This window comes from Anneissia japonica, unplaced genomic scaffold (assembly GCF_011630105.1).
Source record: "Anneissia japonica isolate Jap-2015-1 unplaced genomic scaffold, ASM1163010v1 scaffold287941_len684077_cov200, whole genome shotgun sequence".
Classification (NCBI taxonomy): Eukaryota; Metazoa; Echinodermata; class Crinoidea; order Comatulida; family Comatulidae; genus Anneissia; species Anneissia japonica.
The window spans coordinates 241,979-256,427 of NW_022713799.1; the positions used below are offsets into that span (position 1 = coordinate 241,979).

At 33.8% G+C, this 14,449-nt stretch overlaps 2 protein-coding genes across 3 annotated transcripts in view; both read left to right on the top strand.

Moving 5' to 3' along the window:
* The window catches only part of LOC117108760 (long-chain-fatty-acid--CoA ligase 5-like), a 34,206-nt gene extending 21,665 nt beyond the window's left edge, over positions 1 to 12,541 (top strand). For both annotated transcript variants that reach the window (XM_033250903.1, XM_033250904.1), the window contains exons 12-20: positions 1,709 to 1,794; positions 2,815 to 2,869; positions 3,615 to 3,710; positions 3,966 to 4,127; positions 5,943 to 6,059; positions 6,837 to 6,980; positions 7,481 to 7,582; positions 8,456 to 8,527; positions 9,297 to 12,541. In XM_033250903.1, the coding sequence (XP_033106794.1) occupies positions 1,709 to 1,794; positions 2,815 to 2,869; positions 3,615 to 3,710; positions 3,966 to 4,127; positions 5,943 to 6,059; positions 6,837 to 6,980; positions 7,481 to 7,582; positions 8,456 to 8,527; positions 9,297 to 9,458 (996 nt within the window). In that variant the 3' untranslated portion in view covers positions 9,459 to 12,541. The remainder of the gene's footprint in view (positions 1 to 1,708; positions 1,795 to 2,814; positions 2,870 to 3,614; positions 3,711 to 3,965; positions 4,128 to 5,942; positions 6,060 to 6,836; positions 6,981 to 7,480; positions 7,583 to 8,455; positions 8,528 to 9,296) is intronic.
* A 483-nt stretch (positions 12,542 to 13,024) lies between these two features.
* Positions 13,025 to 14,449, top strand: part of LOC117108761 (organic cation transporter protein-like) — an 8,492-nt gene continuing 7,067 nt past the window's right edge. The window contains exons 1-2 of the mRNA XM_033250905.1: positions 13,025 to 13,608; positions 14,273 to 14,376. Coding sequence (XP_033106796.1) covers positions 13,195 to 13,608; positions 14,273 to 14,376 — 518 coding nt within the window. The 5' untranslated portion in view covers positions 13,025 to 13,194. The remainder of the gene's footprint in view (positions 13,609 to 14,272; positions 14,377 to 14,449) is intronic.

Below are 14,449 nucleotides of genomic sequence, written 5' to 3' on the forward strand. Positions count from 1 at the left end.
TTTGTAACAAATGTCAAATTGGTAATTACATTGGAGAGACTGGCACTAAATTCCGCCTCCGATTTAATAATCACAAAAAAACCATCAGAGACAACTCCACTGGTTTCCCAGTAGCCTGTCACTTCAATCAACCTAACCATAGCATTAATGACATAAGATTTATTTTGGTCGCTAAATATAACTTTTTATCCCTCTCACATAGACGCAAAGAAGAATTGAAGTGGATTCTTAGAACCAATTCTTATATTAAAGGTTTAAATAAAGACTTAGATTACTTATCAGACTATTCATTTATAGATACTTAATTTTTTTCTTGGTTCCTAGGCCTTTATCCAGCTTTTATCTACTTTGTTTATTCCATATTAAGTAGAACGTTTAGGATGTGCATCTTATTACGCGCCTTTGTTCTTTACCGCTGATTCGATGTTCTGTTTTCGTTTCGTGTGTGAATATTGCTTTACTTTGTATTTTTTGTCAGTTGTCCTCACAATGAGGAAGAACACAGGAGCTGTCTCTTATACACATCTAGATGTGTATAAGAGACAGACAGCAAATTATGGAGTTTTCTGTAAGAATACATCATATCGAGGCAGTGGATTCCTTCGTGTTTTTCAAAATATTGGCCAGTAATGGCACTCTAATATTTTTCTACCTTTAATACCATGCACGTGAACCATGGTGTACTACAAACTTGAATGGACCAACCACTCAAATCTATACATCCACTCGCGCTATCAGAAAATTTGGCCAAATGCATTAAGTCTTCAAGTGGGTGATGCCACTATCTTTCCATCTGTTGCCGTTCGCAATATTGGGGAGTCGTTTGACTTGACTTTGTCATTGACACACCATGTAGGCAGCATGTTTAAATCTGCATCGTACTACATCTGAAACATCAGTCAGATTTAAGATGCTTTCTGAATGAAGATGCTACATTAAAGCTGGTACATTCTCTTTTACTGTAACATCTAGAACTGATTATTATAACAGGGTCTTTTATGGATTAATGGAAAAATTAATCAAGAAAGATACAGCTTCAGCTAAATACCTGAGCCTGTGTTATCAAATGACTACCCAAAGGACAGCACATCACCCCTACTCTTAAAACTCTCCATTGGCTACCAGTTAAACAGTGATTTCCATTCAAATTTCTTGTTCACACATACAAGTGCCATCATAATTCCTCCCTGTTATATCTGAGTGAACTAATCCTTTTTCGCTCAGCAACCCATAGTTTGCGGAGCGATGCTATACAACACATAGAAACTATGTATGCGCTATAGTCTCCAACCATTACCACTACCAAATTTCAAATCTTTCTTTTGACACACTCTGTACTCTAAAGGCCAACTCAGACAGCATCGGCCGACGCAGCCCAACGCGATTTGTTGTCACGTCGGGTCTGTTTGAGTTAAACGCAGACGCGATGGTGTGCGTCGGGGGCAGTCGCGTCGTAGAATATTAAACATGTTTAATATTTCTCACGACTGCTCAAGACTGTCCCCGACGATAAATCGGGTCGGGCTGCGTCGGCCGACGCTGTCTGAGTTGGCCTTAAGCTGCACTTCACATACAGAAAGCAGTTTGATGGAGAGACCACAGATTTCCATGGTTCAGCAAGCACACACTAGCCACCTTTAGTTTTAAAACGGTGCTGTGACGCTCCCGTCTGTATAAATTCTAACTATTGCTCTGTTGTTTTATGTAGGTCATCGGACAGGTCAACTCTTCTGGATGGTTAAAGCGCACTTTGTTTTCTATGGCACTAAATTCAAAGAAGAAAGCATTTGACAGGTAAAATACTGTGGTAACTAAAAGTGACAAAGTATGTATATATAGCAGTAATCATGAAAAGTTTGAGTAAACGAATACCAAAATATCCACTGCCTGAGCAACCCACATTAAAATGGTAAAAAATGTCTGTTTTTATTGGGTTGTTGTATTTTTTTTTTCTTAATACCACTAAAACATCTCTGGCCTAGTTCAGACTAGGTGGATAAACCCGGCTCAACTCACCGGGTTTATTCACCTGCCAGTCTGAACAAGGTGGCTTATCTCAAGCCGGGCTGTGTTCCTATAGTAACTAGGCCTGGTGCGCCATCCGTGTTTAACTTTTCTAAGCCGGGCTTTAATCGTTGTGGTGGGTCTTATACATTGACTTCGGGTGACAAAATGACCAATCAGCATTCAATTACGTATGCTGTGAGCGAGCGTACTTTCCCGAGCAATGTTTTGAAACATGTTTCCTGGATACGCGGTTCATTATTATGCAAATTCTCGCCTGGCTAAACCTGCTAGTCTGAACGTTGAGCCAGGCTTAACTCAAGCCTAGCTTATCTTGAAGTCTGAACATAGCCTCTGACTTGCTAAACATCAAAGAGAGGAGGCAAGAACTAATATCTGGCCAACAAGTGATCCTGGATATCCCAAGGAGCAAACGTCATAGGGGAGATCAAGCTTTCAGCACTGTTGGAGGTTCTGGAATAATCTTCTTTTAAACATTAAACAATCACCTTTACTTGTCAGTTTTAAGTCACTACTCAAGATGCACCTTTTTTTAATAGTATCTTTTTGGAACAGCACCATGTGCAATGACTGGAACTATTAATTGATTGAGTGATTGATTAATCGATTGACAAGGTGAACAGAGGTATATAATCTGCATATATTTGGACAAAACAAATTAATTAGGATGGAGTCACAAACAATTGTACTGAAATTAGTAATTTTAGATAAATTTAATTAGTTGTCTATAAGCTTACACTGGCTGTACAGTATACTCCATGTAGTTAACTTTCTGTTGCATACTTTCAGAGGGGAAATTCAGTTTGACACCATTTGGGATAAACTAGTGTTCAAGAAGATTCAGGTAGATATTGAGATTGTTTTAATTATTGTGAAAGTATATATAATTTATTTTATATCCGGTGTTTTGAACGATAAGATATAACCACTTCCCAGAGACATTTTCTATAAAATTTATAGTTTTATAATATAATATATTTTTTATAATAATTATTTGTTAAATGTTGAATATCATTCTCATCTATTAGTTGCTGACTCATCACCTATAGCACAGGTGAGCAGAGTGCAGCCCGATAGTTTTTTTTTTTTTGCAGCTCGCGAAAATAAATTACAAACCCTACAGTATGTGTGCAGCCCGCCAACCTTCTTTGGCTAGAAAACACCTTGTTTTTTTGCAGCCCAGCACCGATCATCTGTAAAAGTAATAGTAAAACTGAGCATAAAGTGGCCATAAAAGTGTGTGAAGGTTTTGGTGAAGTGCACTGAAACATCAAAGTTTGGGTGCGGCCCACAGAGTTGAATAAAAAATTCACTTTGGCCCTCCTACCAATTTTAATGGCCGCCCCTGACCTACAAGATGGAAATGCTTCTCTATAAACTAGATGTCATTATGATTCTTAAGCTAGTGACTTGACCCAAATCAACTGACATTAACGACCTTCAGACAGCCAGCAGTTGGCAAGCAAATATACGTCAGTGCTTCTTGTAATCACTTTAAGCTGGAATAAATAAACAATTCCGCCATAGTAATTTAAGATAAATATGATGATTTTACCATTACTGTATGGGTATCTTGGCTCTACTTGCAGGGAATCCTGGGTGGTGAACTCAGGTTATTGGTCTCTGGGGCTGCCCCACTGTCTGCTGATAAGATGCTCTTCTTCAGGTCAGCTATGGGATGCTGGGTAAGTATGTCACATGTCACACAAAACAGCAATAAAGCTGTTCATACTACCAAATATTATTTGACAAAAACATATGTGACATGCCTAAATATGGTCATGGTGATATCACATCATGACCATATATAGACACATCATGACCATATATAGATACATCATCAAGAAAATGTGGTAATGGAAAGACAATATATTAAGTATGAAAATAATGGTGGCCATTGTACCTGCCAATCAAATTAAATTCATATGTTATGTTTGCAGGTATCTGAGGGTTATGGTCAAACAGAGTGCACAGCTGCATGCACTTACAGTTATCCTGGAGATCTCACCTGTGGTCATGTTGGAACAGTCATCCCCTCCTGTATGATCAAGTTGATAGATGTACCAGATATGGGATACAGTGCCAGCGAAGATAAGGGAGAAGTAAGTACTTAGGCCCCGTTCATGCTTATGTTATTACCCGTTGAATGTTAGCGGGAATATAATTCAATTGAAAAAAAAATCTGGCCGAAAAGCAAGTTAGCCAACCCACCAAACTTGCTGGTTAAAAAGTTGCCCGAGACGAATCCTCGTGACCTCGGTGATGACATTTATGACCTACAGGCCTAGGCCTACTAATGAGAGATGTCCAAAATAGGCATACCTCATGCTGCGAGTGCGATAAGTGTCCTCTGCAGCATTATTCCAATCCCCTTTTCTCTAAATTCTCCAAAGAGTCTGTCGTGGGCGAAACGTCAAGTCAAAGAATGAACTAAGACCAAAGTAACGTGGTATCAACGTTTATTAACCGTAACATATTATTAGAAAACAAAGAACCCCTGAAATAATAATCAGAGAATTAAAACAATTAGTGTACATCACTCCATGAAGCATACCTCGGTCATAATCATATCCAAAGCTTCAGGAAAACAATAAAATTCTAAAAACATCATGTATTAACTCAACTTCAGTGATTATAGTTTCATCAAATCACTAATTAAACATCTCAATTAATTAACATCTTTGTTTACGACTCTTGTAAACTTCTTATCTTCCTGCACAAATCATTAACCTCATATAGATTACAATCATTAATCTTATCAATATATTACAATCCTTACATTAACCTCGTTGATACATCATTATTAACCTCAGTGTTAATATCATCATTATCATCAATGAAACTCATATCATCTCAAAGGTAAGTAATTAATCAATATTAAAATAACGATTTGCAATGCATTATGTTCTACAGTAACGTTAGAGTAATAACAATAAAGTACCTGCAATGCACTCTGGTAACGTTACTGTAGAACATAATGCATTGCAAATCGTTATTTTAATATTGATTAATTACTTACCTTTGAGGTTAATGTAAGGATTGTAATATATTGATAAGATTAATGATTGTAATCTATATGAGGTTAATGATTTGTGCACACAATTGATGGTATTGTTGACATTGAGGGTCAGATAGGTACACCATGCTATACGTATATATACTTTCGGACTGATAAGTGTGTGGGGGTCTATCCAGATACAAGAAGCTTTTAATAGGACAAGGAGGAACGCACAAACCTACGGGCTGATAATTATGAAGATGGAAGAGCTGGACTTTGGCTTTAATATAGAGCCCAAATAATTAATAATTGCAAAAACTCGAAAAAACAATACAACTAGGCTAAGGATGAAAACAAGTCAGGGAACGGGCCCACAGACTGGCTGTATTTTGCAGAAATGGATGAGGTTTTTGGTGATTTCATAAACATCATTAGCGAGTGACCTTCTAACTACCCACTGAATTTACAAAGCATGAACAAGGGTTGGTTGTAGGGCCACAGGCGGCTCGCTGGGTTCATACCGTTAAATGTGAAGGCGAGTTGTGTATGAACGCAGGCTTACTGTCATGACATGTTGACAAGCAATCAGAGTATATAGTATATACTCAAACTAAAAAAAACAACGACAGAACAAAGAATCACCAAATCAAAAGTGTTTTACCTACTGTACAACACTCTATTAGAAAAATTGAGTTGTAAAGATAGAATTACATAGTGGCTTTGGATTCATACAATGGTAAAGCTGTTCTGAATTAGAAGTACTGTATATACATTCAGAATTCAATTTTCATTTTATGTTTATTCACTACTGTACAATTTCCTGCAAAAAATATCATTTGCAATTGCACCATCGTTGTTCAACTTCCATCCACGTAAGCTAGTACTTTAATAACAATTCATGTGAAATATTTTATTGTAGGTTTGTGTGAAAGGACCAATAGTTAGCAAGGGGTACCTGAAAGATGAAGCCAGAACCAAAGAGACATTTGATGAAGATGGTTGGTTACATACTGGTGATATTGGTGAATGGATGTCGGTAAGTTGAGACTTTTGATAACAAAAGTGTGAGTAATGATCCAGAGGCTTTGTGGCATATACTGAGCTACAGTGTATAATATAATTTTTATTTTGTTTTTGTATGTTTCCTCATTTATTGGAATAGCTCAGTGTTCAGTTTATGATGATCTAAACTAAAATCTCCTGTTTTTTTGTATTATTCAATCTCTATTCTGCTATCTACAATGAAAAGAAGGTATTTGAATTTGGCAGATATGTGTGATTGAACAGGGCACTGATTGTAATATACATAAAATAATAACATCTGCCACTTTTCTACAAATTAGTCAATTTCTCAGAAATTGCCTAATAATTTGTTTAATAGATTTTTTAAATTTATACCTTGTTTAACACACTCTCCAACTGCCAAATATGGTGATTTTTAAATAAAAATAAAATTTTAATTTGGCCAGTTAGCGCACACTCAACCAAAAAAATGGAAATTTCATAAAAAGATAAAATTTTATATTTATTTTATATTACGCTCTCTGCTTCCCTGAAATCTCAAAAAATAAGATATATATATTTCTTCCTTAATTAAATAAATTTAAAGCTCTCCTCCACCTAGATGGTTTTGGCAAAGTCATTTTGCTAAATGAGAAAACAAAATTTTGTTTTTATTTTTTTCCGCCCTCCTTTGACGATTTTTAAAAGAGTAAGTTTGCTAAATATGATATAAAAAAGTCTTGCCTTGGTTTATGTGATTGATTAGTTGATTGATTGATTGATTGATTGATTGATTGATTAATGCTTTCAGTCTGGGCAGCTGAAGATCATTGATCGTAAGAAGCACATCTTCAAATTATCTCAAGGAGAGTATATTGCACCGGAGAAGATTGAGAATGTCTACATCAAGTCTGTATTTGTTGCTCAGGCTTTCGTTTTTGGTTACAGTCTCAAGGTATACACTACTAAATTTGAATAATTAATGATTATTAACATAATATTTATTACAAATTAATGTTGTTTATAATTTGATTGTAGTATCAAGGTATAAGGACAGAGTGGGGAGAGGCACAACCTCCCAGAAAAAGTTTTACTCCTCTTCCAGTACCTAAACCCACAGTGGAAATTTGCTGAGAACAAAAAATACACAGTGTAATAACTTTCTTTATGTGGCACCCTTTTACTTTCTCATTATGCTTCTCATCACTTACCCCACCATGCTAGATGCACCACTCCAAGGTTGATGATTTCTGTCCATTTTCCATGACACTGTTTTAAATAAGTAAATATTGGAAACAGATGAATTTATTCAATGTTAATAATGTTTTTAACTTCTTTTTATGCTGTTTATTTATTTATGTATTATATTGTTTATGGTTTTATTCATGTTACTGATCAACAGACATTAAGTATCTATTTCTTATCTTAATCGTGTTGCTCGTTCCGTTTCTTTAGTCATGCATTGTGGGCATTATCATACCAGATGAAGAGCAGCTTATGAAGTATGCCAAAGAAAAGTCCATTAACATGACGTTCCAAGAACTCTGCAAAAATCAGGTAACAAATCAAAAGCTATTGTTTTACTGATTTATCCATCAGTGATTTGTGTTATTGAAATTCAAAAACATTAAAGTTTAATTAATTTATTTATTCATAAATTTTTAGGTACAGAAGGATATGCAACACAATAAACCTTATCACTTTTCTAAGTCAAACATACACACAAGATGCTTCACAGAGACATATTACGGCTTAGAAAGTAGAGTCGTTTTTTGGTTGTATATGTAACTGAGTGGAAATATCTATATTTTCAATTTTTTGAACTATAAAACTGTTCTTTATGCCTGAGATTTTACTCAAAACTGTAATTGTTAAACAATTTTAAAAATCATGTGAAACATTGATCGAAAGTTAATTTTAACTGTAATATATTTGTATTTAAATAATCAACTCAATGCCTATGTAGTAGTAAAACTTTATTTGTACACGAAGCACAAATCAACAAATACAATGCTGTTTTTCATTATGGCCGTGAGATACCTTATTTACAATTAACAAATTACACATAAAGGTACATCATAAAAAGCAAAAGTTAACTGCAGAAATTAAATAAAATAGATACAAAATATATTTAATAAACAGTAAGAAGAAAATCCATTCCACAAAATTAAACTGTAAATTATAAAAAGGAGAGTAAAATATAAATAAAACAAGGCAAGAAAACATCAAAATAGGGATTTATACAATGTTCATACTATTAAACTTAGGTTTCATTAATTAATTTTTGTGGTTATGACGCCATGCCTATTCCACCAGATTGCTTTTCTTTTATGAAGCTAACTATCAATTGTCATATTAATATTAATACTGTAAATTTAATCAGTAATAAAAAGAAATAAAAAATAAGTACATTTTTTTGTGATACCATAGGATATCTGTGATATGATATTTGAAGATATGGAAAAAGTAGCAAAGGATGGAAACTTGAAGAGTTTTGAAAAGGTAAAAATACATCAGTAGAATATTTTTTTATATCGATATATAAACGGACTCAAATGTTGTAACATTAAATTTACTGATTAATATATTTATATCATCACTGTCATCTTCATCATCTTCATCATTATCATTGTCATCATTATCAACATAAGTGTTTACCCCTTCCATTTACCTACTACTGCCTCTAACTCCACCACTCTTCTATCTTGCTTAAAGGCCTGTTTATACTTGTAATGATAATGATAAAAAGCTGAAAATCAATTTTTCATATAGAAAATAAAATAAATAAGAGTTTTTAGACTAGGACGATTCGATAAAATGTAATTTCACAAATCAATTCAAATAGCGTCATAATCATTGAAAAACGATAATATCGTAGTAGTTAGGACTTTATCGTTCTTTGTGGTTATGACGCCATTTGAATTGATTTTTCAAAATATTTTGTTATCGTATATACGATAAGTCATTATCGAATCGTCCTAGTGTAAAAACGTTTCTTATTTATATTATTTTCTATATTAACAATTAGCTTTTTATTGTTATCGTTATCGTTGCAGGTATAAACAGGCCTTATGGCACACTAAATATTTCCAATCCAATCTAGTGGCGTAAGTTGACATACAGTACATGATGCTAAAATGATATCGTCTGGTAATACTTTACAAATTAACAAAAGTTTTTTTAAGCATTTTATTTGCTGCATTTATGCTCTCCACTTCCTAACATTACTGCTCAGATTATGAATATCATTTTTTTCACTAATTTTTTTTAGGTAAAGAAGATTCACCTATCCAGTGAGACATTCAGCGTTGAGAACAACCTTCTGACACCTACATTTAAAAGTCGTCGCAAAACAATCGAAAATGCCTATAAGAGTGAAATTGATGCTCTTTATGAGCAAGTTGAACCTGCTACGCCTACACCAAGTGCATAAAAGCGATAACAATTGTTTTGGGTGTGTTTTTTTTAAATATTTAACTGTATCGTAGGGTTAGTAATAACCTTGATATTTTAGTTAAAATTTAAGTAATTTGTAAAGTGATAACCCTTGTTGTATAATTCTGTGTCAATTTTGTATTTGTCTTTTTTTTTCTAGGTTTGTTTTTGTCTTTTAATATATTTTTCTAGACTAATTCTATCTATCTGTAGTTTATATCTGATTCAGACACGAAAAAATCTTAGCATACATCCACTGCTACATTATGTCCATGTGAATGCACACTCGTGTAATATTGTCATATGTCTGTGTAATATCCATGATGGAAAAACAGACATTGTAGAGGCCTGTAACATTCCTGAGATATTTAGCATGGATTTATGTGCATGGTAAAGGAGCACAGCTTATCATTGACTGAGATGCCATATGTATCTTCGCTATCTGTATACCTTCTCTGTCTGTTTACCAGTTGTACTTGATGTTAGCATGCTTTTAATTCACTTTAGTGTAGACAACAGTATCACACTACAAAAATCTGTATGACATTTTATCTTTTGTGAGTTAGGTTTATAAGTCTTTGAGAGTGTCTGGTATAAAATGCCTTTGCCAGTTAATGGATAAAGCCTCCATGCTGAAATCAAACTACTCAGGGTATTTTAAACTTGATTAACAGATTTAATGCAAATTTACCGTCCAAGGGATCATTCATTTTGACAGGAGTACAAAGCACAAATTAGGAAGAGTGGTCAACAATGTATGTACTCCATTATCATATGATCTCATTTAATGACAACAGTCATATTATGTAAACATTTTTTGGGAAATTAAGGAGTCACAGAAAAGAGTATGTTTCAATTTATAAGTATCTAAATATTGTTTTTATAATTAATCTTGGCTTTCTATTAAAAATCAAAATGGAAAAGCAAATCCCTTGTCAATCAATGGACATATGAATAATATTATCTATATTTTGTGGATAGACTCTTAAAGAATTTTGTAGTAAAGTGTTTGTAAATCAAAGAATATTTATGTTCTTAAATGTGTATCATATTTTTTAATGGGCTAATCAGTGATTTCACTGAGTTTGTAGGTTTTCCTCAGTTTTTATAGACACATCTATACTCAGGTTTTTATTGTAATAATAATCATTTTGATTATTTATAGCGCTCCAGTATCTGTTCTGAGTAAAATTTACTCATGGTGTATTCACTTCTTAAACTGTATGGTAGACTTCTTAATGCATATTAAAATTTAAATCAAGTTCACCTATTAGCCAATTAATAGTTATTTAAAGAAACATAACATTTTTTGGGGTACTTGGGTTTTTTTTATTTGATAGAATAATTTTTATATGCAGATAATTAGCATGGCCGTATTCATTACAAAGCAATGTATCTTGATTTTTAAGTTTTGTACTTAATTGCTGTTGGAAACAATGCACAGTTTAATTGATGTGTAGACAATACTATACCATTAGATTGTATACATTTTCGAACAGGATAATTATAGAAAATTTATTTTGGTGAATGCTGAAGTTACATGTTACGCACAATATATTCTTTGTTTTATGCTTTTATAAATTTTGTGTAATATAATGGTATCAAAGATATCTAACCTTTTAATTTTTAGATAAGAAATTTTATATTTTTATTTATAGTTTGGGGAATTTAATCCATAATTTATAAAACTATACTTGTGTGGGAATTTTAAATTAACAAACTATATACATTATTTCTGATAATGTGTTCTTGGTATACCTTTCAAGTGTTAAAGAAACAATAAATTTGGTCATAGGCGTTTTATGTAAAGCTTACTGTTACATAATTGTAAAGCTAGTTTTTAAATTTTTTTATATAAAGTTCCTTTTCCGATGCCAGCAATTACAGTTTAGGTTTGATAACATGTTCTATGCTGTTAAACAGTGGTGGCGCTAGTGGGGGTTCTACCTACCACCCATCCTCTTACGTCGAGATGGGTAGCAGTAATTATAATTTGTTGGGGAGAAATAACTTCTATGATTTTTTTTACAGAATTTGAGACTCTAAAATCGATTAATGTGAGCCTTCTAATCCCTAAATGTTTTGGTGTTTCTGGGAGCTTCGTCCCCCCACCCTTGATTCCCTTTGGGGTTCTGAGCCGCCCTGTCTCACTCACTTATGCAATTCTATGGGAAATTGACCTTCGTGTCGGGTACATCTCTCTCCGTCGGGAAAATCCTGGCGCCACCACTGCTGTCAAAATGTTTCTTTGAACGTTTAATAAAAATGAGCTCAGGGTACAATAATTAATTACGTAAATGACTATATGTATTGGTTGTCACTTGTAATGCATTACTACTTCAAAGTGCCTTTTGTAAATTGACGAGTTTTTAAATCTCTGTAATTAATATTTGAGAGGAAGCTTTCGGTTGCTTGATGACGGTAAGATCTAGGACATAATGTCTTCATGTGCTGAGTTATCTTTGCATGCTCTCGTCTTCTGAATTATAGGACGTGCAGAAAACCCAAGATAAGTATGGACAATAACCTGTCTTAAAGTGCATTTACACCAAATTTTAATAACTTAAGTCTTCTAGCGTTCAGCGTATCGACATCGTTTTGTTCGGATCCGATGTGAATGCAGCTTTAGGTTTGTGTTGTCAAGGCAATGGACAACTCGGGTGAAGTGATATACTCAATGCATGTTGAGCTAATTTGAGATCGAAAAAGAACATGATATTCAGTTGATGATAAACTATGAACCATTCCACTTATTATTAAAGTAGTAAATGAACAAATAAAATAATACTACAGTATGTACATTTCATACAGTTTGTTATCACCAGTCCTGTCTGACACTGACCAGGCAACTCATGAGAAGGCCAGGGCAAATGCAGGGGCACATATTTTTCTATGGATTCACCTCTGGTCTGTTGTTAAAGTAACTTAATTGTCAGTAGTGCATTGCACTGTCAATCTTCCATTTAGATAAACCTATATATTTGCCAAGTAGGCCTATATATTTTCACTGAATTCGTTTTTACTGTTTTGAACTTTAATATCCACAAGGTTCTATGCCTAATAAATCTGCTGTAGCAACAATTCCTGTATCATTTCAATTTGTCATTTTTTAAAAGTCAGTGGATTTTACGAGATATGTCAACTGACCAATGTATTGCAAGGGTAAAAAATACTCTCGCGTGTCCCACAAACATTCACGTTCATGTAGGTTCGTTTTGTGGAACCTTGTTAGAACGTTGATAAAGGCATTTTGGACGTCGTATGTGAAATAACTTCAACAAATTTGCGGTCGCATAACGTTTAATTTTAATAATTTATTAATATTTAAAGAGGTGAAAGTTAAATACAGACTGAAAATATTATCTTTATCTGATGTTGAGCTTTAACGTGTGTAGATTTAGTGTTTTCGTCTGCTAAAAACACAAGATAGAGAAACCAAATAAGATAATATATTAAGAGGGTCAGAAGGTTATACTTGAGATAATGATGGAACGTCTTCATGATCTCGATGCGTGATGGTATCACGTAATAGACAGATAAAGTATCACAAATCAGGGCTCCGATAACACCCTACAATCATATCTAAACCAATACAAATTAGGTTATATCGTGGGTTGTGATGTAGACAGAAGCATTGGTTCAAGGTCCGTTTAAATAATAGGCCTACGTCCAGATGTTACATCAAGCCATTGTCCAGACGGTTGCATGTAGGTGAAGGAATAAATTCGCACAAAATGAAGTTTGACGAGATTCTTCAATACCTCGGTGAATTTGGTTTTTACCAAAAAAAAATTTATTTTATACTTTGTTTCATGGGCACAACAACGATGTTTCATATGGTGGCGCAGGTGTTCTTAGCACCTTCAATTGACCATTGGTGTAAGGCACCCCAACTCGATCAACAGAACTGTAGTCTATGGCAAGGTATTGACGAGGAAACTTGTAACGCGCTGAAATACAACGCAACTATTCCTGAAGACGACTCGGGCACGATCTTACGAGAGAACCAATGTAGAAGGTGCAACGTCACATACTCTGAATTTGACGTGCATACGGAACGTTGCCAACTCTCTGATCAAAATCTTCAAGAATGTGGAGACGGCTGGGAATATGACCACAGTCAGTACAAAGCAACTGTCGTCGAAGATGTAAGTGAAATAAACGCTAAATTTTCCAGTAATTAAATTTATAAAATACCATTGAATTTGCATTGAGAATATGAACACAATAAATTGGCCTACAAAGCAACTGTCATCGAAGACGTAAGTGAAAGAAACGCTGAATGGTCCAATGGCAAAATCTTTAAAATACAATTGAATTAGCATTGGAATGATGATTTTAAAATTTACATTTTTAAATGGTACATAATAATCAATATAAAGAACAAATAAAACATCTTTAAGTCAATAGAGACCGACAAAATACACAACTTGTACGGTACCGTGACATGAACAGATGAACAGACCGACTGAATTTTGAAAGTCACTTGATCATTTTGCAATGACGTAACTATTATTAGCTTAAACATAGAAATTATTGAATTATAAAAATGTGTGCCTTGATTTTTATATGGAATAATGATAATAAAAATAATAAAACACTTCCAGTGACTGAAAGTGTTTTTATCATTATTCACTGTAAAATTATGGGTAAACATTTTTCAAATAAACCATTTTCTATGTTGATAATTTTTTGTTACTTCAGAATGAGCAGGTTAATTTTTATGATTTTTTTGGAATTTTGCATAGGACAATGGGACCTTTAGCCAGAAAAATGACATTTTTTCTTTACTTTGTTTGCTTTTGATTTCAGTTCGACCTAGTGTGTGATGATGGATCCAAAGCGTCGTTAGCACAATCGATATATTTTGGAGGTGTTTTAATTGGATCCTTACTATTTGGTGCTATGGCTGATTAGTAAGTAATAAAAGCTACATGACCATGTTCGATTATAACGTGTTTTGCTACATACCACTGTTATAGTATTGCC